This window comes from Brachyhypopomus gauderio, chromosome 16, assembly GCF_052324685.1.
Source record: "Brachyhypopomus gauderio isolate BG-103 chromosome 16, BGAUD_0.2, whole genome shotgun sequence".
NCBI classification, from domain to species: domain Eukaryota; kingdom Metazoa; phylum Chordata; class Actinopteri; order Gymnotiformes; family Hypopomidae; genus Brachyhypopomus; species Brachyhypopomus gauderio.
Window position 1 is genome coordinate 4942197 of NC_135226.1, and position 27377 is coordinate 4969573.

General features: G+C 48.2%; 1 protein-coding gene across 1 annotated transcript in view; it reads left to right on the forward strand.

Moving 5' to 3' along the window:
- The window catches only part of arhgap35a (Rho GTPase activating protein 35a), a 50613-nt gene that overhangs the window by 12917 nt on the left and 10319 nt on the right, over positions 1-27377 (forward strand). Inside the window, exons 2-3 of the mRNA XM_076977388.1 lie at positions 17793-21914; positions 26506-26644. Of these exons, the coding sequence (XP_076833503.1) occupies positions 18177-21914; positions 26506-26644 (3877 nt within the window). The 5' untranslated portion in view covers positions 17793-18176. The remainder of the gene's footprint in view (positions 1-17792; positions 21915-26505; positions 26645-27377) is intronic.

Here is a 27377-nt window from a genome sequence, read left to right on the forward strand (position 1 = left end):
TGGATTATACCAACACTTACCGAGAGTGCCTCCTGGTCCTCTGGTCTCACTGAGAACTCTTTACAGTATTGATTTGCTCTGTACTGTCGGTCTCCCACAGCTGTCCAGCAGACCCTGCCTGGGTCTTCTCCCTGTGTCTCAGTAGACGTCTTTCCCATCAGCCCCTGCTTCTCCAGCTCAGAAACGGCAGCAGTGGGAGGAGTCTCGCAGCGGGGACAGGAGAAAAACGCTGGGACAGCAGGACGCTGGGACAAATGTGTATTTGGTCCCCCTCAGTTAGTTAGCGTCGAGTCAGGCTGAAAACTTTGTACCAGTGCAGATAGATCACACTGACTATAGATGACCTGGATGATGGGAACCTCTGAGGCCATGAGTAACTGTAAAGTACTAATGAGAAGAGAGGTGTGTGTGTGTGTGTGTGTGTGGGGTGGGGGGGGGGGGGGGTGCTGTACATACTAATCAGGAGTAATGGGAATATTGATCAGCTAGAACAGTGGCACGAACATGCCACTAATGGAGCTTGAATCGGGCCCGGTGCAGTCTGAACCCTCCTCTACCACACTACCACTGCAGAGTCCTGGGCCGTCCCAGTGTGCTGTGCTCTGTCTGGTTGTCTCTCTGCCTTTCTTCACACTTCTGTGTCTTGTCACTCGCACATACATTACTGGAAGGGAAAGACCCCTTATCTTTCCCACCAGATTCACAAATGAATGAATATTCAGTGTTCTCCCTCAATGAGACACGCACGCACGCACACACACTTTCTCTACATTATTTAGCTGCGTGTGTGTGAAGAGAGAGGTGCTGTCAGGCATACGTGCAGTGGGTGATGAATGGCAGTGTTACTGCAGTCAGATTCAGCTCTTTGTGGGGGTGGGGGTGGTTTAAAGCCCCCGTCCCTGCGACATCCAGCCAGCCATTACTGCCATGCGTAGTCGGGGGTTGTCTTGAGTTTTCCTCTGAGTGAGTTCTGTTTGTTTGTGTTTGGGCAGAACCATTTAGATCACATCAGTCCTTTCTCCGCCTGCTAGTGGCTACGGCTGCGATGGAACAAACAGATAAGTTGGTCCATCTGCACAGGAGCGAGTAGATCTCGGTCCCCGGCGCCCACATTGACATTCTGGGAGCGGGGAAGTGGCTCCGAGCATGCGCGGGACCGCCGTGAATGTTCTGTGATTACTGGCACAGCGACCCGGATGTTGAATTCCCTCAGTCTTTACTGAACGGGTTTTAAGAAGCTGTGAGAGCTTTTCTGCTCGTGAATGTCGGGAATACTGTTTTACCACAGTGCCCGAAACCCCGTGAGAATGTATTTTCGTGTAAGGACGAACCTTGCTGGCGTATTTAAGGACGGGAGCGTTTTCTGCCCGTGTGGAGCCCCGTGCTGTCACAGGCAGCGTGCGACGTCAGCACGTGCAGGACCGTGACGTTTCCTCTAAGTGAGCCTTTACGTAGCGTGTGGTTCACTAAGGTTTCACAATGGTGTATGCAAACAAAGCAGTTTCACCCTCCAGGAGAGTTAACGTAAAGTAGGCCTATACTGGGAATCTCCCAGAGTGTACTGGGAAACTCCCAGTAAGACGGGACCTAAATGCACCGACTACGAAGGCCCTCCTTTTCCAGAGCAGAAAGGGTGATTGGTGTTTAAGTAAACAAACCCCATTTTCAATGTCAAAAGTCATTAACTGCTGCTTAGCACTTCCAGAGATGTGTGTAGAAAACAGTTGTGTGCGTAAATAATCTCCCATAAAGGCACCGTAATGGGACATAAAAGCAAAGTGGATTTGCTGTATAGAATGAGACGAGGAGGAATGTCCTCAAAGGCTGGGTGTGGAGCCCCCTTCAATGCATAGCCTAAGGATCATACATATTCATCATCTCTAATATTACTAAACAAATCTTTTTTTTACTCAAATATGCATATTAAAAATCTTTCAAAATGTACCATAAATAGCATCTTTTACTGGGTTTGTGGAATTATGCGCCAGTGGGTTTCTGTATGGTGTTTATCTGTATGGTATTTTTGTATGGGTTTCTGGATTCTCTATGGTATTTTGGGTATACCCAAATGGGTATGGGTTTCTATATGGTGTTTGGTGTTCCGTATGGGTTTTGGTGTTCTGAATGGGATTCTGTATGGTGTTTGGTGTTCTGAATGGGTTTCGGTGTGATGTTTGGTGTTTTGTATGGGTTTTGAAACTTGAGATTGCTGCCTTCGGTTTCTTCTCTTCTCCTCTAATGTTCTCTCCATTTGCTTCGGCCTTCACATTTTTTCACCGGTATCTCTAAAGCACTTCTCATAATCACTCAGGTGCTGTAATGGCTGAAAGGGCCCTCAGACCTCCTCCTCCAGCTTGTGTTTGCACTCCAGGAAGCCTCCAGGTTTATTATGGTCTAATTCATTTATCTCTCTCCTCCTTGCCTCCCACTCCCCGTGTGTGTGTGTGTGTGTGTGTGTGTGTGTGTGTGTGTGTGTGTCCCCATGTCCCCCACCATGTGGTGAGCATCATGCCTGAACCCACTCACGGACGTCATGAGCAGCTTGTCTGCCTGACTCTTAAAAAGAGCTCTAGAGGTCATCTCCCTTTATCTCAAGAACAAATCTAGAAAGTGTCGAATCATCTCCCAGTGCTGGACTCCCTCGGATAAGCCTGCTGTTCGACTGCGGCGATAAACGGTTCTGTAGCACTCGAACCCGCCCTCGGGCCGACGGGTAACCCCATGACCCCCCCCCGCCCCCCGCCGCAGTGATCGATGTCTGTGATGGAGGTCGCTGCCCCAGGTGGACACTGGACGCAAACGCTGCCCCAGGTGGACACTGGACGCAAACGCTGCCCCAGGTGGACACTGGACGCAAACGCTGCCCCAGGTGGACACTGGACGCAAACGCTGCCCCAGGTGGACACTGGACGCAAACGCTGCCCCAGGTGGACACTGGACGCAGGTGAACGCAGATGGATGAGGGGATGGCAGGAGGGTTTCTCTGCTTCCACGCTCAGTCTGTCTGCTGTCGGATTAAAGGGCTTTTCGAGCTGGCTACTGAAGACGAGGCCCAGCCAGGGTCTCGCCGCGCTCACAAAGAACAGATGAAGCTTCCTGTTCGTCTTTACATCACTCGGTACCCAAGAGCACAAAAGCCGTAATGAGATTAGGCGCCTGCCAGTACGGCGACTCTAATGGCCGTTGAGAACATACGCATGTCTTTATCAGGGCATGAAACGTATTCGACCCGCTTCCTTCGTCTCGGGCAAAAAAAAAATTCGGTTTTATGACGTTACGAAGCCTCATTTCGGTTCACAAGTGTGCCGATTGGCTGCAGAGTGGCTGGAGGCGTGGTCAAGGACGATGAGGGTAGCGATGGCCGTCGAACGTGTGCTGGTCATGAGCTACAGCGGTCAACACCTGGCTTCCTGGAAACACACCCATCTGCCCCCTGTCCTCCCTACAAAATATGGAAAAGTCCCCCCTCTCTCACACACACACACACACACACACACACACACACACACACACACATTTACCCTGCTATCACCCAATCAGGTTAAACATCTGCCTTAACGGAAGGCCCCACTTCGAGCCGACCTCTCTGTGCAGCCATATTGTGTGTGTCTCTGCTATGCGTAGCTGTTGTTCTGATTGGCAGAATCTGGGCTGCGTCTCCCGTGGTGGACGAGAGAGTGGAGACCGTTTCCAGACACCTGCTGTGAATCAGATGGTTCGGCTCTCGTGCGGTGCGGTCCGGTCCAGCCTTGCTTGGCCAGAAAGCTTCATTCTGGAGTCGTATATCAAGTTATCAAGTTGTGGACCTGTGCCAGATTCACTGCAGTGTCTTTTTTGATTAAAGTCGTGCGGTTTCTGTGACGCTCTCGCTAGCACTGGGCCGGGCGGGGAGGAGCTGGCTGGTAGGGGGGGTTGGACACAGTTCTGGTTGGTCCCGCTGTGGTCATGAGACTGTAGGCAGTTTTGCTGACTGCACTAACAGGGTTGCAGGTAGGATGCCCTTAATGGCATCGCCCCTCAGTCTGTCTGTGCAGGAAGGACGACCAAGCACAACATCTCCGAGATGCTTCTCCAAGAGACGCGTGAAGGCCAAAACGAACTTGTGTAGCACTTATGCACAGATTCACGCAGAGACACACACAGACTTGTGTTTTCTCTCCCTAATTTCCTTGGGTAGCTGAATTTGACTGAAAAAAAAACTAGAAATGTGTAACAGAGGGGAAAAAAATTGTGTTGCATGATTCACACTCGGGGAAAATGAACACAAAAAAACCCCTCTGCAGTAAGAGCTGGTTACTGTGGCAACATGTAAAAAGTCATTATCTTTAATTGACACTGGAAAGTTCAGGTGTTTTCCGTCGTATGGCTGGCTCTTCCCCCCCAGGGTACACGTCACTTGTCATTGACTCTCTCGGTTTTGCGTCCATGTCTCCCTCTGTCCCTGTCTCCCTCTCTCCTGTCTCCCTCTCACACTTTCCAGCTTTTGTCATGTGTTGACATTGAGTGATTTTGCATCTGTGTGCCTGCCTCTCCCTGCGTGTCTGGGGTCATGTGTCTCTTCAACTCCTCCGAGTTATTTAAAGGCAGGTGAAGGCGTTCTGTCATCTTCCCGGCGGTTCAGGAGTGCAGGACGTGTCCAGACATGTTCCCACTGTTTGTAATGCTTTGTAAGTCACCAAGGCCCATTAGAAAGTTACTCGGGCTGAGCTGAACCAAAGCCCTCTTATCTCCCCCTTTAAATCTTCACATTATCAGCACTCTCTCCTCAGCGTGTGCGTCCAGCACAGCCCTGCCCTGGTCCCGCAGACTGGAAGGTTTTTCCTGTTTCAGCAAGTCGGGATTCAGCCCAGGAAGGGCTTTCGATCATTAGCTGGTGATCCAGGTGTACTGTGGTGATCCTGGTGTACTGTGGTGATCCTGGTGTACTGTGGTGATCCAGGTGTGCTGTGGTGATCCAGGTGCTGTTCTCTGCCCCAGGTCCTCCTGCAGTGGAATCTGAAGGCGTCGGGTCCAACACGGCCGGACCTGCACTGGGGCAGAATGCCACACTCATTATTCTCACTTCAAAAGAAGGAATCGGAATAACTGGATTTGAGAAACTACCTCTAGACTACATTTAAGGCAGAATGAAATACGCAGTGGTGGCACTAGGCAGAGATTAAGGTTCGGTGTGCTTTTGCTCTCCTGGGTAACAGAGTCCATCAGGCATGACGCATCTGAGTGGAATGCTAGTAGGTTATGTCACAGTGCCCCTCTTACCCCAGGGCCCCTCTTACCCCAGTGTAAGGGCCCTCCCCAAGCCTGGGTATTTCTCTCCCTTCTCAGCAAACATGAACGTTTTGATGTCCGATTGCAGGGTCTCGTTTACCTGCTACTGATTTGTATGATTCTGAACTTTGTAGTCACTGGTAGTGAACTGAACTGTGTTTGTAATATACACCTTTGTCAACATATCTGGCTCCTGGATAAAAGGTTGGAAATCTGTAGAGCGTTGACCTGAGGGAATCTGATTTGAACACCCATGACTCGTACGCGTGGCATGTGCTACGCCACGTCCGCTCTACAGCAGGGTGGCGTGGGTGACCAGCACCTGTAGGGCGTCTGTCGAGCGTGTATTAACGTTCCCGTTACCTTCTGAGTCCACCTGTCCCTGGTTGGGCTGTGAATGGTGCACTGTAACCTCACTGTACTGTTCCACAAAGCCTCGATGGCTCATAGAAGTCAATCGTCTGCTTCAGTGTTGTATCACTTTCTAAAAGTATTCACCAGACTAGCCATGAGGGTGTTGAGTTTTTCACCACCTACACGGCAGGCCATCTGCGTGTGGCGCAGTGGGTGTGGTGGGGGACAGTGGGTCTGGCGGGGGACGGTGGGTGTGGTGTGGGGACGGTGGGTGTGGTGTGGGGACGGTGGGTGTGGTGTGGGGGACGGTGGGTGTGGTGTGGGGGACGGTGGGTGTGGTGGGGAGGGACGGTGGGTGTGGCGGGGGGACGGTGGGTGTGGCGGGGGGACGGTGGGTGTGGCGGGGAGGGACGGTGGGTGTGGCGGGGGGACGGTGGGTGTGGCGGGGAGGGACGGTGGGTGTGGCGTGGGGGACGGTGGGTGTGGCGGGGAGGGACGGTGGGTGTGGCGGGGGGGACGGTGGGTGTGGCGTGGGGGACGGTGGGTGTGGCGGGGGGACAGCCTCGGCAGTGCGGTGTGTTTGAGAATCAGTGTATTTGAGATGCAGCTCACACTGCCTCATCTCTGATGCTTCACATGATTAAACTTGCATGAAGCCGTAAGCAGCACAAAGCGTGATCTGTTATCGCTGTGAAAAGATTCAGATCTGCCTTGGAACCGCTGGTTCTGTTACTGACATGTTTATTTTAAAGGAAATCCGAGAAACTGCTTCATGTCTTTGGCCATTTATAAAGCACTATACACAAATGAAATTCAGCTGAGTTGAATTAAATCAAATTGTGCCAGTTTCGAGATTTGCGGCAGTGTCCTAAAACTGCTCAATAGCTAAGATGAATATTTCAGTTCTAGTTACTATCAGGAATTTAAGGTCTGTGTGGTTATTTTTCTAAACTCACTAACTGCAATGGGGTGGTAGACCTAAATGTAAAGGATTCTGTAAAATGCCAAATTAACTTTGAAGAGTCTGAAGATCATTTCATAAATTTTTTACAGTGAAAATGATTGACAGGAATGGATGATGGTGAAATAAATCTACAAAAGATAAACTCACGTGGTCTCAACAGCACACGTTTAACCAGAAGATAAACTTGTATGGTCTCAGTAGCACACATTTAGAAGATATAAACGGCTTTATCACTTCATAATCGAGATTGACATAGGTTATCATAAACAGAGGGTTAGGGTTCTACAGGCTGGATTTCAGATTGTCGGAGTGTTTTCACCGTCTTTGTCTGATGGGTGCTGGAAACCTCACCCTCCTTAGCCCAGTTTCCGACAGCACGAGACCCAGCAACACTCGGTCCCAGTTATGAACAGAAATGACCAGTAAACAGACCAGATCCGATCTGGTCAGGTCAGTGGAAAGGTCGGCAGAGGACACCTGGCTTCACCTGATCAGTGAAACAGTACAAAGCAGGTTATTTAAAATGTGTCTGATAGGTGAAGTGAAAGGTTCGTTTGGCTCACGTAGATGTGTTGGACTGAATCTGTTTTCTTCTCAAATCTGATGTGGAAGAAATGACGTCGCCCTTGACTGCGGTTTTAATAAGTATCAAATGTAGACTCCATATCGATCAGGTGTGACTTTCCTTCATCAGCCATGTGTGTGTGCTGGGCTTGTGCCAGCTCTACCCCGGGGTTGTTTGGTCACTACACGGCCGCTTTAGCCGGACGGGTCCTGGGGTCCCAGCCGAGCCTCTGCCCACATACGGCACCCACGTAGGAACGACTCCGGCCAGACTGGAGAGCTTGGTACAGCCGTAGCAACACAACGGCCACGCCCACTGCCACGCCCACAGCCACTCCCACCAGCCATACCTTTTTAGATACAGTATCACACATCACCCCTCAGTCTTGTGCACACACACACAAACATAACATTTTACATTTTCTTGTTCATTTGTGTCTATAGATCTTTAGTTGTTTATTTGACTGTTCCTTGTATTGTTCCCCCCGGCCTGTAGGGAAAATCGGATGTATTTAATTGGTATCATGACTAAGCCTGTGTGTGTGTGTGTGTGTGTGTGTGTGTGTGTGTGTGTGTGTGTGTGTGTGTGTGTGTGCGCATGGTGCCTGTTTACACTCACTGTCAACACTTGAGCATATGGTATGGTAGAAGTGTAGAGTGTGTGTAGAGACCATCTGTCAGAAAGACACTGGGCGTCTTTGGGCAGGCGTTTTGTTGCCTGTAACTCCTTGGCTTTACATTCTTTCCTCTCTCCCATGTTCTGCAAGTAGTATATTCAAGTACTGTCTAACTATATATATATATATAATTTATAATAATAATATAATGACTGCTGCTTTTGGTTGCTGTAATTTATTGTAATATAAAGATTCTAGTAGGGTTAGCTGTCAACCATTTGAAAGGGCTTTCTTCACTGAATAGCTTGGAGAACTTTAGGAAATTGTACCTCTTGCTATGACATTGACGACTCATGAAAGGTTTAGAAACTCTGCTGCAGAGATGCTGGGCTCATTTCCCTCATGTGTGTTAAAATCCAGGCTGAGAGGCTTTTCAGATCAGGTAGATCCCACAAGGTCTTTTCAGATCAGGTAGATCCCACAAGGTCTTTTCAGATCAGGTAGATCCCACAAGGTCTTTTCAGATCAGGTAGATCTTTGACGGACATTATTTTTGTCAACATTTATCAGCGTCTTGGGGAAGCATTTTCTGGAACATTTTCTAAGCTCTCTAGCTATGCAGAAGCACTGCTAATCAATCAGGTTTTTATTACTGACATTATCAATCAAATTGACATTATTGATTAATTGCTGTATCCCTATTAAGTAGAATATTGTGGATGACCCTTGACCTTTTGCTATGACAGGACCTGAGCACATGGAGTAAACATAATGTAAAGGTAAACATAAACGTAGCATAAACCCTGTAACACCTGCATCGCCCACACGGGTAACCAGCAAATTAGCCTGTTAATCTGGGTGCCTAGCAGCAGAGATGACAGCTGGTAGTGTTTGTTTGGCCCTGGAGGAGGAACTGGAACTACTTTAATAAATGCTGCTCATTGTGTTGTTTTTTTTGGTGTGTGTGTGTGTGTGTGTGTGTGTGTCTAAGAAAGAAAGAACGAGGGAGAGGTAGGGAATGAGAGTGTGAAGTTAGTTAATGTGCATTTGTGTTTACACCTGCTTGGTTGTAAATGACTGGTGTTTGTCCAAGCGTGAAGTGTGTGTGTGTGTATGTGTGTGCGCGCGTACGTTTACCCTGGGCGACTGGGCAGGTGGCTGAGCAATAGCTTTTTGTACGTCGTAGGTCACTTTCCTCTAAGTGCTGAAGGTTCAGTTTCCCACTCCAGCTCGCCGTTGAGGGCAGCGGAGTGGGCGGAGCTGTGTGATGGTGGGAGGAGCCGGCCCCTGGCCCTGCTGCCAGCTAACTGCAGGACACTGCTGTGTGACCTAAGGCACACTGCCCTCCCTACAGATGTATATTTAGCACCTCTATCACTAAAAAGTTCCACTGGTGCATCACAGTTTAAGCAGGCAGAAGACTCTTGCCTCGCCTGCGCCCAGGTCCGCCCTTTCCCTCTCTCCATCTCTCTCTCTGTCTGTGTCTCTCTCCATCTTTCTGTCTCTGTCCCCCCTTTATCTCATTTTCTCTCCTTTCTTCCTTTAGTTAAATGTCTTTCCTCCCTCTCTCTCTCCCTCTCCCCCCACCCCTCTCAGGTTATCTTGGCTGCTCTAGCCTCTCTGAGCTCCATCTTAATCCCAAACCTTCCTCTAAGCAGCTTGCCGCTTCCGTCAGGAGCACATACATGATGTAGAAAACAAGTTCTCCTTCCACCAATATAAAAGAAAGGTTGTGAAGATTAGAAAAGATTAGAGAGTAATTACTCTAACACATTCAGGGACAAAACGAGGGAGGGAGGGAGGGAGGGAGGGAGGGAGGGAGAGAGAGAGAGAGAGAGAGAGAGAGAGAGAGAGAGAGAGAGAGAGAGAGAGAGAGAGAGAGAGAGAGAGAGAGAGAATGCTGCTTTTGGTGGCCCACAGTATGGATGTTGGAATGAGGCCCGCTTCAGAGTCAAGTAGTTCACATCTGCTGATAAAACCGCGGCCGCTCCAGTCGGTGGAGCCTTTTATCACAGGGGAATAAACTATCCCTGCCGCCGCCTTCATTTGCTCATTAAAGCGAATGTTTTCTGTCTCTGTAAGAGCTGTTTGAGGACGCTGATGTTGGTGGCTGGGGGGGAGAGGCTTGAGTGTGAAGAATGTGATGGGCCCGTCAGGCTGGTTAGGGGTTCTGGCCCTGGGCTCGTCACAGCTGCTGCGTTTCCCTTACGAAGCTTTTATCGGGTCACGTCCGGCACGTGGCAGTCCGGTGGGCGTGCGACCCGGTCCGGTGTACGTGCGACCTGGGCATGCGCACGGGGTACGGCAGCAGGATGGTGTTAATTTGAGCAGTGGTGCGTGAATGCATTATGCAGCTCTGCCTCTGTGTGCACGTGTGTGTGTGTGTGTGTGTGTGTGTGTGTGTGTGTGTGTGTGTGTGTGTGTGTGTGTGTGTGTGTGTGTGTGTGTGTGTGTGTGTGTGTGTATGGAACAGTATGCATGCAGTGTGAACTCCGTAAGCTCATGGCAGCTCTAAATTTGCCCGGTAAATATTTAAAAAGTATTGTTCCGTTTCATTTTCACCTTTTTGTTTTTCCAGTCTAATGATGTGAATGATACGTTGGTGTCTTCATAGAGACACTCTCCGAGACATGTCCCTGTAAACAAGAAGTAAACACACTGTTTTCTCCCAGTTTTTCTTGCTCCATTGTTCTCTCTCTTGCTGTCACTATTCTACGAGACGTCTTCTCCTGCAGGAAGTGTAACCCCCCAATCACACCCCCCCCCCCCCCCCCCCCCCCCATCCAAATCCGCCGATGCTCTAATGGAGTCCTGCTCTCAGGAGAGTGCAAGACGGCGCTGCCAGTAGGCAGACGGAGACGAGCGGGCCGGACCGCGTGGCCTCGGCGCCGTATTAGTGGCGGTTCCCTGAGAGGGACCGCACGGTGCCGTTTGGCGTGCCACTGACGACTCTACCAATATGTTCCCGTCTGCGTTTTATTACAGTCGTACGTTACTGGGGATGCTGGTGCCAGCCGCACATTACCGCTAGCGTGCTAATATCCACTAACTCGTATCGACTCCCTCGTCACTAAAACTGCACTTACTGCTGGTTGTCCAGGAGCAAGATTGGGAGGTTTCGTTCCAACTCTGTGAACGTGTTTGTTTAGACAAACTACTGCGCCTCAGTTTTAACAGGAAAGCAATCCAGTTTTTGTTTGTATTGATATTTAATCAGAGGTGATGGAACGGTTGTGGTCTGAGCACACACACACACACACACACCCCGGCCATTTCCATGATGTGTTCTTCGTACTGTAGACGTGTTCATTTGTGAAACAACTAGAGACCCGTTTACTCGCTGCGCTTGTACGACGGCTGGACCGGGAAAGAGAGGATCTGGGGCTGGACACAGCTGTCCAGCAGGAGTGTGCTGGTTTAACCGGGCCTCCTGTTTGAGCAGCACCCAGGACATTCTGGAATGTGGCACATGCCTGTGTTTAAGAGTAGCTAAAAGCGCTAATGATGGTCAGGTGATGCCTTCATGCCCAACAGACCTGGCGCTACGTGAGTGAGCTGGTGGTCTGGGTTCCTACACCTCTATGCCCATGTGCGGAACGGGCATGACTTGCCCTTTACTAAAAATAAAAGTGACACATCTGATTCATCATCTTGGTGTTTCGGAGGGCACACCGCATGACCTCTGGGTCCAGATCCGTGTCTGTGACCCAGAGGTCGACGCCTCCAGTGGAGTAAGTAGCCTATAGGTGCTAAGAGACCCACCCCCATCCATCAGCTGCTGCTACCACAGCCCCCCCAGCCCACTGTGGTCATGCGTCCACTAGGGCAGATACAGGATACAGTTCACTTCTCTGCACACATGGCTGAGGTCGTGAGAAGAAATGAGTACCAGTACGTCATTTGACTATTGCTGAATATTATGGCAAAAACTGTTACAGTCTGCAAAGTGGGAATGTGCTATACCTATCTATGTGTGTGTGTGTGTATATATATATACACACACACACACAACCTCTTCAGTGCAGAGACAAAATATGAGCAGTCCAGCAGTGTAAATGCTCTGAACAGCTCTAACTGGGAACAGAGTTGTGTGTGAAGCTCTGGTGCATTTGCATTACACTGTGAATAATTAATACATTTTAAATGTCTCATAAGAAGCTTAAATGGCCAGATGTTTCCAGGTGTGTGTGTGTGTGCGCGCGCGCGCGTGCGCGCGTGTGTGTGTGTGTGTCTGTGTGTGCGTCCACCGTAGCGAGATACAGGGCAGGGTGTTTATGGTTTGCTAAATTCCAGCTACCGCGATTGAGCGTGAAGTCAGCCAGCGGGGCGAGTTGAAGCAGGTGGAGCGGGTGGAGCAGGTGGAGGTGGAGCAGGTGTGTAGCATTCCTCCAGCTCAGCAGCACCTGACCAAGGCTTCTGCCTGCAAGGCGTCAGGAATCAGCCAAGCCACAGACTCACAGTGTAGTGAGCACACCACAGCTCGCTGCACTGGCCTCTGGGCTAGACCAAGAAGCAGGAGTCAGCACCTGTGTGTGTGTGTGTGTGTGTGTGTGTGTGTGTGTGTGTGTAGGGTTCTGCTGCATTTATGGGGTCATCACTAATTATCAAGTTCTTTCCAGTGTCATTCATAGTCCGACTCCAGGATTACAGTAGCTGCTTTTCTCACAGGAAAATGTGTTTTCCCATGATTCATTGTTGTATATGTAATGTGTCTTTTACAGTCAACAGTGAAACCACAAGCCCCTTTGCCACCTGTTCACTCACATAATTATTCAGTGTAACGTGTGTTTCCATTCCCTGTTTCTGCATGAGTGATGAAATCAAGTTGCGCGTGCTTGCTGGAGATAAACACGTCTTGTAGAACGTGCCTGGGGAATGTAGTTCTCTAGCATAGGTAGAAACAGGAGCACAGAGCAGAGGCAGTGTGAAGGAAATGGAGAAAAAATGACCAAATTACAGATTATAGATTAAAGGTTTACCCTTGTTTTGCGAACATGTATTCCTGTTAGTTAGCTGTTTGGCTACAATTACAAACAACTGTGTTTGGCTACAATTACTAACACAGTTGTTTGTAATTGTAGTCAAACACAGTTGTTTGTAATTGTAGCCAAACACAGTTGTTTGTAATTGTAGCCAAACACAGCTGCTAGTAATTGTAGCCAAACACAGCTGCTAGTAGCCACACACAGCTGTTAGTAATAGTAGACACACACACACACACACAACTTTTAGTAATAGTAAACACACACACACACAGCTGTTAGTAATAGTAGACACACACACACACAGCTGTTAGTAATAGTAGACACACACACACACACACACACACACAGCTGTTAGTAATAGTAGACAGACACACACACACACAGCTGTTAGTAATAGTAGACACACACACACACACAGCTGTTAGTAATAGTAGACACACACACACACACACAGCTGTTAGTAATAGTAGACACACACACACACACACACACAGAGGCGGACGAAGTACTCAATTTCATTACTTGAGTCAAAGTACAGATACCACTGGTCAAATGCTACTCCGATACAAGTGAAAGTTGCATGTTCAAAATCTTACTTAAGTGAAAGTACTGAAGTACTTGCTTTTAAAAATACTTAAGTATTAAAGTACACCTTCCGTCACATTTGTAAAAAAGTTATAGTTTAAAAGTATTATACATCCTACCGAATCCTCTTTGGGCATAATATTCATACAGTCTTTGATAATAATCCATAAGCAGTGGCGGACGAAGTACTCAATTTCATTACTTGAGTCAAAGTACAGATACCACTGGTCAAATGCTACTCCGATACAAGTGAAAGTTGCATGTTCAAAATCTTACTTAAGTGAAAGTACTGAAGTACTTGTTTTTAAAAATACTTAAGTATTAAAGTACACCTTCCGTCACATTTGTAAAAAAGTTATAGTTTAAAAGTATTATACATCCTACCGAATCCTCTTTGGGCATAATATTCATACAGTCTTTGATAATAATCCATAAGGCATATTCCAATGATGTACATCATTCAGGTAGTGGTAGCAGAAAAGTTTAACCTACACTTTAGTTTAAGGAACAAAAACATTTTCTAAAACCACAATTCACTGATTAGCCTAGCCTAACCTGTTTAAGCAAATTATGTTACCATATTAAAAGTCAATAATAAAATGACGGTTTTCTCTCTTTGCTAGTTAGGTATTCAGTCATCCAATACAACATTATGCTACAGTCAATATAAACAAAGACAAAGTAAAATTAGCAGTGTGGCATCTTGGTAGTCTAACCTTGCTACAACCTTTTGCAGTATGGCTAAAGCCCACCAACTCCATGCCACCCAACATGCTAACAAACTCTTTTCAAACTAGAAATCACAGCCACATTAGAATTATTGACATTAATTCTACACTGACATTACAATGGAAACATAATTTGACAAGATTCGATTAACCCACACGGTTTCCCTTATTGATGTTTCCGTAGTTTGAATTACTTGCCAATATAATGTTAACATTATTTATAGTGATCCTAGCAGACCTAGCAGTGGAGTGAGCAGGCAAAGTCATTTCACTAGCCTTACTGCAAAGCTCCTCTGACTACAGTCACTTAACAAAACATTTAGGCTGCATACCGTAATATACTTCCTCAGGTGGGACGGTGAATTTTGGTATGCAGTGATATAGTTTGTTTTTGGCAAACAAAGCATGCATTTAAAACGATAGGAATGATTCATCCGTTCAGAAAACTGGAACATTTTGTCGAGATACGGCCATAGGTGCAAAAGAGCATGCCAGGGTTTCCAGCTCTCACGCATTGAGCGTGAGACACACGCATTTGACCGTTTTCACACGCTCTCACGCCACAGTTCCGATATCTCACGCCAATAAAAAATCTAGTTTATTTACCTCTGATCTATATCTATCAACCACCGGCGATCGCGATATAATACTTAATTTGTGTCCATTTTTCACTGCCCCGGTAACGTTCGCCACCCCCCCGATCAACAATTTACACTCGCCACCAAGTCCAGGTTCAAATCTCCCTCCAAGCGATCTTGAAAAGTTGGCAACCCTGGCATGCTCCATCACCGCCGTCTCCGCTCATGTTGCTGTTATTTGGGAAAAGAACGACTAGCGACACCGAACTTGATTTTACACCTCACAGACACATCCTTGTTTGCTGATAGGCTGTCACCTGTGAAAATACTATCGGGGGAGGGGAGGAGAGTTGTGTGTGGAAGTAACGAGTAACGAGAGCTGGACAGAAATGTAGTGGAGTGATAAGTACTGTATTTGTTATTCAACTGTAGTGAAGTGAAAGTCATAAGTATTTTTTTAAAAATCAACTTAAGTAAAGTACAAATACTCAAGAACTGTACTTAAGTACAGTACTTAAGTAAATGTACTTCGTTACTGCCCACCTCTGCACACACACAGCTGTTAGTAATAGTAGACACACACACACACAGCTGTTAGTAATAGTAGACACACACACACAGCTGTTAGTAATAGTAGACACACACACACACACACACAGCTGTTAGTAATAGTAGACACACACACACACACACCGCTGTTAGTAATACTAGCTGCTGTTACAGCTGTAATGGGTGTTCTGCACAGACTGTGACAGTCTGGTGAGTCTTTGACCACAATCTGAGTGACTACCCTGAGTCCTCTGAGAATTCTCATGTATTTAAGAGTGTGTGAGTGAGTGAGTGACGCATGTCATTAATTCCAACTAATAGGCTGAGATCTCTTGTGAAGGGGTGTGTAACTGAAGTGTGTGTTCTGTCTGGGGTGTGTAACTAGTGTGAGTTCTGTTGGAGGGGTGTAACTAGTTTGTGTTCTGTCGGGGGTGTGTAACTGTAGTGTGTGTTTTGTCGGGGGTGTGTAACTGTGGTGTGTGTTCTGTCGGGGTGTGTAACTGTGGTGTGTGTTCTGTCGGGGGTGTGTGTGTGTGGTGTCTGGGTTCTGCTGGTCTGCAGTCTGTTGGGAGTGTGTACCCGCTGGACTGGTGTTGTCTGTTGAGAGTGTGTATCTCCAGTGTTGGGCCTTTCAGTCGGAGGTGAAGCTGCTCACTCTGTGTTGGGTGCTGAATGCTCATTGATTGCTGCCTAATCACACAGCAGCCAGAGTCTTGCTAAAAAGCCTCGTCAGTAAGCATGTATGAATAAAGCATGAATCCACTCAGCCTTATCGCCACTCCGCTATTGACCTGCAGGCTGTCCGTAGAGCACCGAGTATTTGTTAAAGGGCTTCTGGGCTTTTTTCTTTTTTAAAAAAAAATACCATTAAAAACATTTTTTCATTCATTCATGCTTTCTGCCTCAATCTCAAAACACTTTTGCATTTCACTTTGATTTGGCTTTGAGCTGCTCTGTAGTCCTGACAGCGTAGACTGTGCCGCAGTAAATTTGGTGCAGTCTGGGAATTTCTTCTGGACAGTAGGGTAGATGCCCGCGAAGCCGATCCCAGCCTCGGAGTGTCTTCGTTGGAGACGCTGCCCAGAGACCCGCTCTCAGCCCTCGGCGTGCGCTGCAGGTGCCGTCTTTCTGATACAGCAGTCGAGTCTCCATGGCACCATTCAGAGTGTTTTTCCTTGGCACGTTTCCAAAGTCAAGCTTCAAACGTGCCTTGTCTCCACAGATAGCTCCCTGTGCACACGCCCACTATGACTAACTGGATTCAGTTGAAATCAAGTGCTTTCTCAGCCTCTATTGAAAGGAAGCATTCATCATCAACAGTGATTTTAGTGTGTGTTTGCTAAACAAGTAGTAGAATAGACATGAGCAGGGTGTGGATGTCTGATACTGTAGGCCTGCGCCCTGTGATTACAGCCTTGTCTGGCTGCTCTGATGCTCACTGGGCTTTGCGGGCTGTCGAGACCCAGTGGCTCCGCCCCTCGGAGCGCTCGGCCTCCTGGGGGTTCTCCTCATCTCTGTAAACAGGGCTCCACGCTCTGCTGTCTCCCACTTGCTCACACTCGCGTATGGTTCCAGCCCCCCCTCCCCGAAACTCTGCACTTGTTCATAAAAGGAGTGTTAAAACATTCTCACCAATGTACATGATTATGCAGCATCACACGTCTTTGTGTGACGTCACTGGCGCTAGCGCCCATAAGATGCTTAAAACACACTCGAGTTTTAATGGCAGAAAGCAGCCAGAGTGCAGTGCACTCTTTCAAAAAGCCATTTGCGCTCCCTAGTTGCCTAATTAACAACTTCACCACTAAAGTGTTTATCAGAGCCTTTGTGTGTACGTGTGTGTGTGTGTGTGTGTGTGTGTGTGTGTGTGTGTGTGTGTGTGTGTGTGTGTGTGTGTGTGTGTGTGTGTGTGTGTGTGTGTGTGTGTGTGTGTGGTGCATTCTGCACAAAACAATGGCTTGCCTTAAAGGAATGCTTGCAACACCGACATCACATGTGACTACAGGTTATGACATTTACTATCTATTGTACGCTCACGTCTGATTTCCCCCTTTTCTTCTTTTGTTAAAGTTGTTCCACATCCTGTTTCATGGATGTGGCATGTGCCTCTTTGGTCAGCATGGCCAAGAAAAGAGAAACGGACTGTAAAAACATTCTGACTGTTAATATTTTATAATAAACCAAAACAATACTGATCACTGCAATATTGCCACATACTGGGATTGTGATGTGGTTAGCAATTAAAAATATATAAGCCCTGAAGAAGATATGAAGATCGCCCTGTGATATCTTTGCCGATATTATTCATGCATGTTGAATAATGTGAATGATGCAGTTCATCAGAATGTAGAGAGAACACTCATCCGCACTGTCAAAGTGCTCAGGATGCTCACAGCGCATAAAGGGAAATGCTGTGATTCATTCGAGAGCGCATTTGCATATTGCAGCCTCTATGATATTTTTTGTTTTATCATGGAGGGGCTTTTTTTTAATGTTGTTGTTAACAAAAGATGTCTTCTGCGGTTGTATTTTTGTCTTTGATACTTTGATACAATTTTTCCAAGTGCTGATTATCTTTTTTCCCTTTTCCTGTCTTCCAGACTCTCATCCTGGCTGGACACACCTTCCATGTTTTTCACTGAGCCCCTTTTGAAGAAGAGATGGACCAGTGCAGATCTGCCTTGAGCAGATGAGTCTACCTCCACGTGCGACCATCGGCCCGCCCTGCTTTCTCTTCCACCTTCCAGCCGTTTTTCCCCTTGTCCCCATACATAGACTCCTCGATTTGCAGCTTTACTGATAGGTGGACAAATGACTGTGAATGTTAGATTTGACTACTGAGGGGATTTAGTGCACTGCCCCACCCCCACCACATAATTCAACAAGCTTTGGGTGAGTCTTGAATGCGTTTGGATGGGATAGCAGCCCAGCAGCTTTCAATCTAGAGCTTCTGGGAATGGCAAGATGAGCGCCTTCAAGCGATAATGATGGCAAAAAAACAAGATGCCCGGGCACCGACCTACAACCTGGTGGTGGTAGGTTTGTCCGGGACTGAGAAAGAGAAAGGACAGTGTGGGGTTGGGAAGTCCTGCCTCTGCAATCGCTTCGTCCGTCCCCGGGCCGATGACTTTTACTTGGACCACACCTCTGTTCTGAGCACTAGTGACTTCGGTGGCCGAGTGGTGAACAATGACCACTTTCTTTTCTGGGGTGAAGCAAGCAGGGCTTTGGAGGAGGGGCCAGAGTGTCGAATGCATGTGGTGGAACAGACGGAGTTCATTGATGACCAAACTTTCCAGCCACATCGAAGTACTGCTCTACAGCCCTATATCAAGAGGGCAGCATCCACCAAACTGGCCTCTGCTGAAAAGCTGATGTATTTCTGCACTGATCAGCTGGGTCTTGAACAGGACTTTGAACAGAAACAAATGCCTGAAGGGAAGCTTCTCGTTGAGGGGTTCCTTCTGTGTGTGGACGTAAGCAGGGGTATGAACCGTAATTTTGATGACCAGATGAAGTTTGTCTCCAACTTGTATAACCAGTTAGCTAAGACGAAGAAACCAGTTGTACTGGTCTTGACCAAGTGTGATGAGGGAGTTGAGCGGTACATCAAGGATTCCCACACTTTTGCCTTGGCCAAGAAAAATTTGCAGGTAGTTGAGACCTCAGCACGGTCTAATGTCAATGTGGATCTTGCCTTTCTTACTCTGGTGCAACTGATAGACAAAAGTCGAGGTAAACCCAAAATCATTCCTTATTTTGAGGCCCTCAAACAGCAGAGCCAGCAGATCGCATCTGCTAAAGACCGTTATGAGTGGCTGGTCAGTTGCATTGTCAAGAACCACAATGAGACATGGCCAAATGTCAACCGCAGAATGCAGACTTCACCTGAATACAAAGAGTATGTCTTCCTTGAGGGTACTTCCAAAGCCAAGAAGCTGTTTCAGCAGCACGTGCACAGACTCAAACAGGAACACATAGAAAGAAGACGTAAGATCTATCTTAGCACACTTCCACAGGCTTTGTGCACTTTGCTACCAGACTTAGATGAGATTGACCACTTAAGCTGGTCAGGGGTGCAGAAGGTTATTGAAACAAAGAGGGAGTTTTCTCATTGGTTCGTCGTATTAGATGACACACCGTGGGAAACTACTACACACATCGATAACATGGAAGATAACCGAATCCCCCAGGATCTTTTAGAAACACCAGCAGCAGAAGTCATCTACGAGGGCCATTTGGAGCACCTGCGTAGTGAGCGAAAACGGGCAGAGATGCGTCGGGACTTTAAGGAGAAACTGGTCACGTCGCCATTTATTACCCCCGGCAAACCCTGGGAGGAAGCTCGCAGCTTCATCATGAATGAGGAGTTCTACCAGTGGCTGGAGGAGTTGGAGTATCTCGATATGTACAACAAGCATCAGAAGGAGATTATTGACCAAGCCAAAGAGGACTTCCAGGAGCTTTTGCTTGAGTACTCTGAGCTGTTCTACGAGCTTGAAGTAGATGCTAAACCCAGTAAGGAGAAAATGGGTGCTATCCAAGAGGTTCTTGGAGAGGAACAGAGGTTTAAGGCCCTCCACAAGCTTCAAGCAGAGCGTGATGCTTTGGTGCTCAAGCATATCCATTTTGTGTACCACCCAACTAAGGACACCTGCCCTAACAGTCCTCATTGTGTGGACAGTAAGATCGAGCAGATACTAGCCACTCGATTTCCTACCCGGTATTCATCTGATGCTACCATAAAGTCTCATTATGGTGAGGGAAAGGTAGATAGGATTAATCTTGTAATACTAGGCAAAGATGGACTAGCAAGGGAGTTGGCCAATGAGATCAGAGCAATGTGCACATGTGATGACCGGTACGTGCTGGATGGAAAGATGTATGAGCTTGCCTTGCGGCCAATTGAAGGCAATGTACGTTTACCAGTTAACTCCTTTCACACCCCCACCTTTACCCCACACGGATGCCTCTGCCTCTACAACTCGAAAGAATCTTTGTCCTATGTTGTTGAAAGCATTGAGAAACTTCGGGAGTCAACCCTTGGTCGAAGGGACAACAGCTTAGCTCAGCTCCCTCTTTCTCTGCTCTTGGTCACCAAACGTGGAGTTGGATCCGTTGGGGATATAGGAGGGGAAACTGCTCAGAGTTTGATAATCCAGGGGCAGCAGGTAGCTAGCAAACTGCAGTGCAGTTACTTGGACCCTGCCTCACCCGGTGTGGGATATGGGCGTAATGTGAATGAAAAGCAGATCAACCAAGTCCTCAGAAGCCTCCTGGAGTTACAAAGACCCTCTGGTAGTCTCGGAAGTAGCTCCCCTCCTTTGCACACCCCACCAGGACGTTTCAGAGACTCTCACGCTCAACAGACTTCAGAGGCAGATTTACATATAGTAATGTGCCTCATGTGTGGGGACACTTATGATGTAGACCAACTTTTATCACCATTCCTACTTCCACAACATTGTAAGCCTTCCACTCAACTGTCCAGTGGCACATCGGTGTTGTTAGACCTTACAATTGGCTGCCAAAGGCAGAGCATCGACCTAGCCGTCATGTCGTACCATTCGACTTTCTCCTTGCGCAAGAGCCGATTGGTGCATGGATACATCACGGTGTATTCTGCTAAACGCAAGGCTTCCATGGAGACCCTTTGCGCCTTCTTGTGTGAGGTGCAGGACATTATTCCTGTGCAGATGTTGGCAGTCGGGGAGAGTCCAGCTGAGCTGGCAGAACTGGAGGTAGCCAGAGAACAGCTGGTCCAGGGAGAGGAGCTGGCTCATGAAATCGATGGGCGTTTCAGCTCTATTGTGTGCGGATCTGGTGGTGTTGTGGGTGGTTTGCATCGGATAGACCTCTTCCTGCCTTTCCTAAAGGAAGTCGCTGAAAAAAGGACTATTGTGGAGGCCTCGCATATGTATGACAACGTGGCTGAAGCCTGCAGTACTAATGAGAGTGTTCATTCACCACGATGCGCTTCACCCAGTACCATCCTGCTGGACTCGGAGGATGATGTCGAGCCTTCTCCACCTTATCCAACCCTTAGGGATGATGGTAACCTGACGCATGGTGGGAGCTTCAAACTTCCTGATCTGGAGGGCAGTGATGCCTTCAATGTTCTCTCTGAGATCAGCACTTTTGAAAGCAAACTTAACAACAAAGTCCCACCACAGGTGCGGCCCAAGCCAGCGTTTGACGTGCGCAAAGTTAGCTTTGGATCCTACGTGGACCCAGGGGGTAACAGACGTTCTTTACCTTCAGTCACATGGGCACCAGGAAATGACGGTGGTTATGATCCCTCTGACTATGCTGAGCCAATGGATGCCGTAGCCAAGCCTCGGGCCTCAGAGGAAGAAATCATATACTCTGTACCGCACGACAGCACACAGGGAAAAATCATCACCATCCGAAATGCAAACAAGAGTCATTCTAATGGCGGGGGCAACGGCTCCGACAGTGAAGCTGACAGCAGTTCGCTGGAGCGCAGACGCAAGCTCTCAGCCCTTGGGGTTAAGCCACGGCTGTATCGCGATCGCTCTAAACGCCTGGGCAAGTTCAGCACCTTCCGTACAAGCTTCATTGGCAGCGACGATGAGCTAGGAGGTCCACCCAAGACCAAAGAGGACGACTCAGGGGGACCAAAAGGGGACAATTCTCTGAATGAGGAAGGCGAAGACCCTAAGAGAAGAAACATCCTGAGGAGTCTTCGTAGAACTACCAAAGTAAGTTTCAACCTGCATGTGTGTGTAAGCAGTAACACTTAACATTATGAGTTCAGATGATTTGATTGTAACTTTTCATTCTTTAGTGTTGTCTTTCACCAGAAGGGTGCTTTGAAGTGTCCTGGTGTGCTTTGATTTTGGCAAATTTAATGTCTTGTCAGCAGACGTGTGTAATATTTCACATGTGCTGTTACGCTTAAGCTTACTGTTAGGAGAAGCACTGAAGTGCAAATGCAATGTCCTCACGTCTAATGGTCTAATGCAGTGCACTTGAATCAGAAAACTTTCAGCTGAATGTCTCCAGTCACTGCTCCAGTACTGATACAGATTGTGTGGGTAGCCAGGATTTGGGGAGTTGGCATCAGTGTGCTTATTTGATTGTAGAGTGTGGTTTCCCCCCTCTAAGTGATACTCTTCATCAGCGTTACCAGGGGTAGTGGATGTCCACAGACCCTTAGCAGTTTCTCCATGCAATCTTTGTCCTTTGTGAGGGTTCTGCACATGAGGGTTCTGCATATGCACTGATGTAGGACGACGTCTCCTGTAAGCCATGCCACTAAAGCTCCTTCATTGTCCTCCACACTGACTCCCTTTAGAAAGCCTGTCATATTCCATACTAGTCCTATCATCTTTAACGATGTGTCCTCTGAGGTGCTCTAAAAACAATATAGTCATAATAATAAAGGGGACAGATAAAAAAGTATGATCTTACATTTACTACTACAGAATTACTCAGCAAGAAACCAAGACCGTGGGGGGTGTTATATGTGTTGACAGGTCAAACCTACACCGGTATGGGTTAGAACAGTTCCTGCTCTCCTGAAGGGGTTATTTTATTAGAGGTTAAATGCATTTTCTGTAAATCACCTTGACTTAACCATTCTATTAACCCATGTGCCTTCATTAAAGGTAATAAATGTGTAAAGTTTATTATATAAGACTAGCTTTATGTCATTGAAGATGAATCCGATTACATTTTATCAGCCAACAGTAGGTTTTAAGGCGAAGCTCTCGATTTACCGGTCGATTTACGTTCCTACTCTCACCTATGGTCATGAGCTTTGGGTAATGACCGAAAGAATGAGATCGCGGATACAAGCGGCCGAAATGAGTTTCCTCCGCAGAGTGGCTGGGCGCACCCTTAGAGATAGGGTGAGAAGCGCGGTCACTCGGGAGGAGCTCGGAGTAGAACCGCTGCTCCTCCACATCGAGAGGAGTCAGTTGAGGTGGCTTGGGCACCTGTTTCGGATGCCCCCTGGGCGCCTTCCTAGGGAGGTGTTCCAGGCACGTCCCCCGGGGAGGAGGCCCCGAGGAAGACCCAGGACACGTTGGCGAGACTATGTCTCTCGACTGGCCTGGGAACGTCTCGGTGTTCCACCCGAGGAGCTGGCTGAGGTGTCTGGGGAGAGGGAGGTTTGGGTTTCCCTGCTCAGACTGCTACCTCCGCGACCCGGCTCCGTATAAGCGGTAGATAATGGATGGATGGATGGAGTAGGTTTTAATGGCATGATGTAGTTTGATGGGCATCAGTGTCAATGATGAGACTTTAACGTTATTCTAAATCTACACAAGGACAACACAATTGAACAGACTATAAAATAACTAATTAGTAGTGAATTTGTGTCTAAAATGGTCTGATTTTATTCATACTGATTAAAAAGTAGGATTACTGATTAGCTCCTTTCTGCTAATTAATTACTCTGACACATTAACATTTATCACTGTACTTACTAAAACGGTTTCATTTATTCAAGTACCCAAGTCACAAAGCCCTGAATCAGAGTGTTTAGAAACAGACTGCTATTGTGTTTCGGGCCAACGCCTTAAGAAAAAGAAAAAAAAAAAGAAGATGAAAAGATAATTGTGTGTGTTGTGGTTTTGACTACTGTGTATCCAGTGCTCTATAGCTTTAGCATTTATTGGTGCTTTTCCAACTGACAGATCACCACGACAAGCATAAAGCAACGGAATAATGAAATGAAAGTTTGACACATGCGTCGCAGTGCGACACATGTGCGCACGCACACACACACACACACGCACACACACACACACACACACACACACACACACAGTTTGAATGATCATCTAAAGGATGCCACAGTATGAATGTGGCTTTTTCTGTTTCAGTACAGATTTATTTATTTACTTGTGTTTAAATGTTTAAAGTGATTTATAAAACTGGAAGAGGGAACGTAATTTACAGATTTGACAAATTTGATTTTCCTCCCTTTAATGAGCTCAGCTGCCTGCGTGAATTATGGAAAAGTGTAAATGTCGAGAGGAAAATTTTATTTGGTTTTGAAGTATAAGTTCATAAACATGTTCTCCTGCTGCTGTGAAGAGCTAATAGATGCCTCTGAATACACCCAGTTACTTAGCGTCTGCTATTAATCTTGAATTTGGAAATATCGCAGGAATATTTACAGCCAACTTAATCAAAGCTCTCCAACTGTTCTGATTTGGGCTGTCTCAGTCTGGCGTCCTAAGGTGAGCGCTGAGCACTGTCCATCCTCAGACACTCCGAGGCCTTGGTTTCAAATGAGTGATCTTCTCTGCATTTAGGCTGGTTGTAAGATATTTAGAGCCTTTTGCACTCCAACTCTTCCTTTCTGTTGTATTTGCATTTTCTCCCTCTCTTTTTTTTTCCTCCTCTCTCTCTCTCCCCCTCTCTTTACCTCTCCCTCTCTCTCCCCCACTTTAGCTCTGACTCTCTCTCTTTTGCCTTCTCTCCTTACCTCTCTCTCTCATTTGTCTCTCACACATTGTCTCTCCCTCTCTCTCTCTCTCTCTCTCTCTCTCTCTCTCTCTCTCTCTCTCTCTGCTCTTAACATTCATCACTGCTGTGCTTTATCCTGGATTAAAGCAAAGCCTTGACCCGTGTTCTAATCACACACCATGTACTGCTGCCTGATACGTTGGTCCCCCACTTATCTTAAATATGTTTAAGGTCCAGTTGTAGGTGTCTGAATGAGGGACACACTTTTGGACAGGAACCATTCTACATGCCTCCCAGTGTCCAGCTTGCACCCTCAGCCCCGCCCACCCACCCACCACTGCTCTCTGCCCCGCCCAGCCCCGCCCACCACTGATCTCTGCCCCGCCCAGCCTCTTAGCCTGTTATTTGTCCCACCGTTCAGTGGCACTATGGTTGTCTGCATCTGCTGTGGCAGACGCCACACGCGTGTTTGCGTCTATAGACCCAGAGCTGCAGAGAGAGATTGTTGCTGTTTAATGGTTCTGAACAGGCTGGTTATTGCAGTTATGTGTTCGGTCTGTCCTATCAAAGCAAACCGCAGTACAAGCAGGTAGCCGCTGCAGGGTAGTGTCCCGTGGTCTGACCTGCCCCTATCAGACCTGCCCCCGTCTTCATTACTGTAGTGGAGTGGTAATGTCGCCTTAAGTCACCTCTGTTTCACCAATTCCCTACGGAGACACGTCCATAAAGAACCCTAGTGGTCCAATAGCCACAAGGGACTGTACTGACTTAAGCTATTCAGCAGAGCCCAGACAGCTGTTGAGATCTGCACCAGCTTTTCCTGTCACCTCACACACACACACACACACACACTCTCTCTCTCTCTCTCTCTCTCTCTCTCTCTCTCTCTCTCTCTCTCTCTCTCTCTCTCTCTCTCTCTCTCTCTCTCTCTCTCTCGCTCTCCCAGCATGGAGAATTAGAGAGAGAGAGAGAGAGAGAGAGAGAGAGAGAGAGAGAGAGAGAGAGAGAGAGCGCGCGTGTGTGTGTCTGTGTCTGTGTCTGTGTGTGTGTACTCGTATCACATGACCCATTGACTGTTTGACCTCCCCTGGTCCATAAACACATTATTTTTACATAAAGATGCACAGAGAGCTCTGAGTGCAGTGTAATTGGAGAGGGGGGGTGTGTGTGGGGGGGGTGGGGTGCTATCTCTCCACATCTCCTGAACAGAGACTGTGGGATCTGACCACAGGAGGGCCACACAAGGGATGCTATATACACAGATCAACATTCACATGCAGTTAGTGTGTGTGGAACTGCAGGAGAGATGGATGAATAAGGCAGTGGTTTGATGTCACTCCTGACTGCCAGCTCAGTGCAGCAGAGAGTAGCACTCTGTCTCTCTCCCTCTCTCTCTCTGTCTCTCTTTCGCTCTCTCTATCTCTCTCTCACTCTCACAGTGCTGCAGAGATGTCGGTTGGCCAGCCAGCCATGACGCTACACTGCAGAGCTCCTGTGTGTTTGGGGAAGGGGGGGGTAGTAGGACTGGGTTGCTTGTGCATTGCTCTGCGCAACTTTCACGAAATGCCAACATACTACAGCCTGCATACTACAGCCTGCATACTACAGTGAGCGTACTACAGTGGTTAGACCAAAACGGGTCACATCAGATCCAGCAGATCACTGCCCTGGCACTGTCCCCACCCGCAAGGGATCTCGGACACACCTAGTAATAGACGGCTGTGCCAGTGTTGTCCACTCCCCCCCGAGGAGTAGCAGGCCGTGTTAATTTTGTTCATTCGTGAGTTATCGTTGGGATTTGCAGGGTTTTGTTGTTTTACGCTGTTGTGTACATGGCTGTCAGCTGTTCACTGTCCCCTCCCTGCCTTGCAGAAAACTAGAAAGCCTCGGCAGTCCGTCTCCAAGCCGCTGGAGAGCAGCTACTTTGGCGTCCCGCTGGCCAACGTGGTGACGGCCGAACGGCCCATCCCCCTCTTCATCGAGAAGTGCATCCGTTACATCGAAGCCACGGGTGAGTAGAGGAACATCGGGGCGGTAGAAGGGTAGTAGAGGGGTGAAGGGGCAGCAGAGGGGTAGTAGAGGGGTGAAGGGGCAGCAGAGGGGTGGTAGAGGGGTGAAGGGGCAGCAGAGGGGTGGTAGAGGGGTGAAGGGGCAGCATAGGGGTGGTAGAGGGGTGAAGGGGCAGCAGAGGGGTGGTAGAGGGGTGAAGGGGCAGCAGAGGGGTGGTAGAGGGGTGAAGGGGCAGCAGAGGGGTGGTAGAGGGGTGAAGGGGCAGCAGAGGGGTAGTAGAGGGGTTAAGGGGCAGCAGTGGGGTGGTAGAGGGGTGAAGGGGCAGCAGAGGGGTGGTAGAGGGGTGAAGGGGCAGCAGGGGGGTGGTAGAGGGGTGAAGGGGCAGCATAGGGGTGGTAGAGGGGTGAAGGGGCAGCAGAGGGGTGGTAGAGGGGTGAAGGGGCAGCAGAGGGGTGGTAGAGGGGTGAAGGGGCAGCAGAGGGGTGGTAGAGGGGTGAAGGGGCAGCAGAGGGGTGGTAGAGGGGTTAAGGGGCAGCAGTGGGGTGGTAGAGGGGTGAAGGGGCAGCAGAGGGGTGGTAGAGGGGTGAAGGGGCAGCATAGGGGTGGTAGAGGGGTGAAGGGGCAGCAGAGGGGTGGTAGAGGGGTGAAGGGGCAGCAGAGGGGTGGTAGAGGGGTGAAGGGGCAGCAGAGGGGTGGTAGAGGGGTGAAGGGGCAGCAGAGGGGTGGTAGAGGGG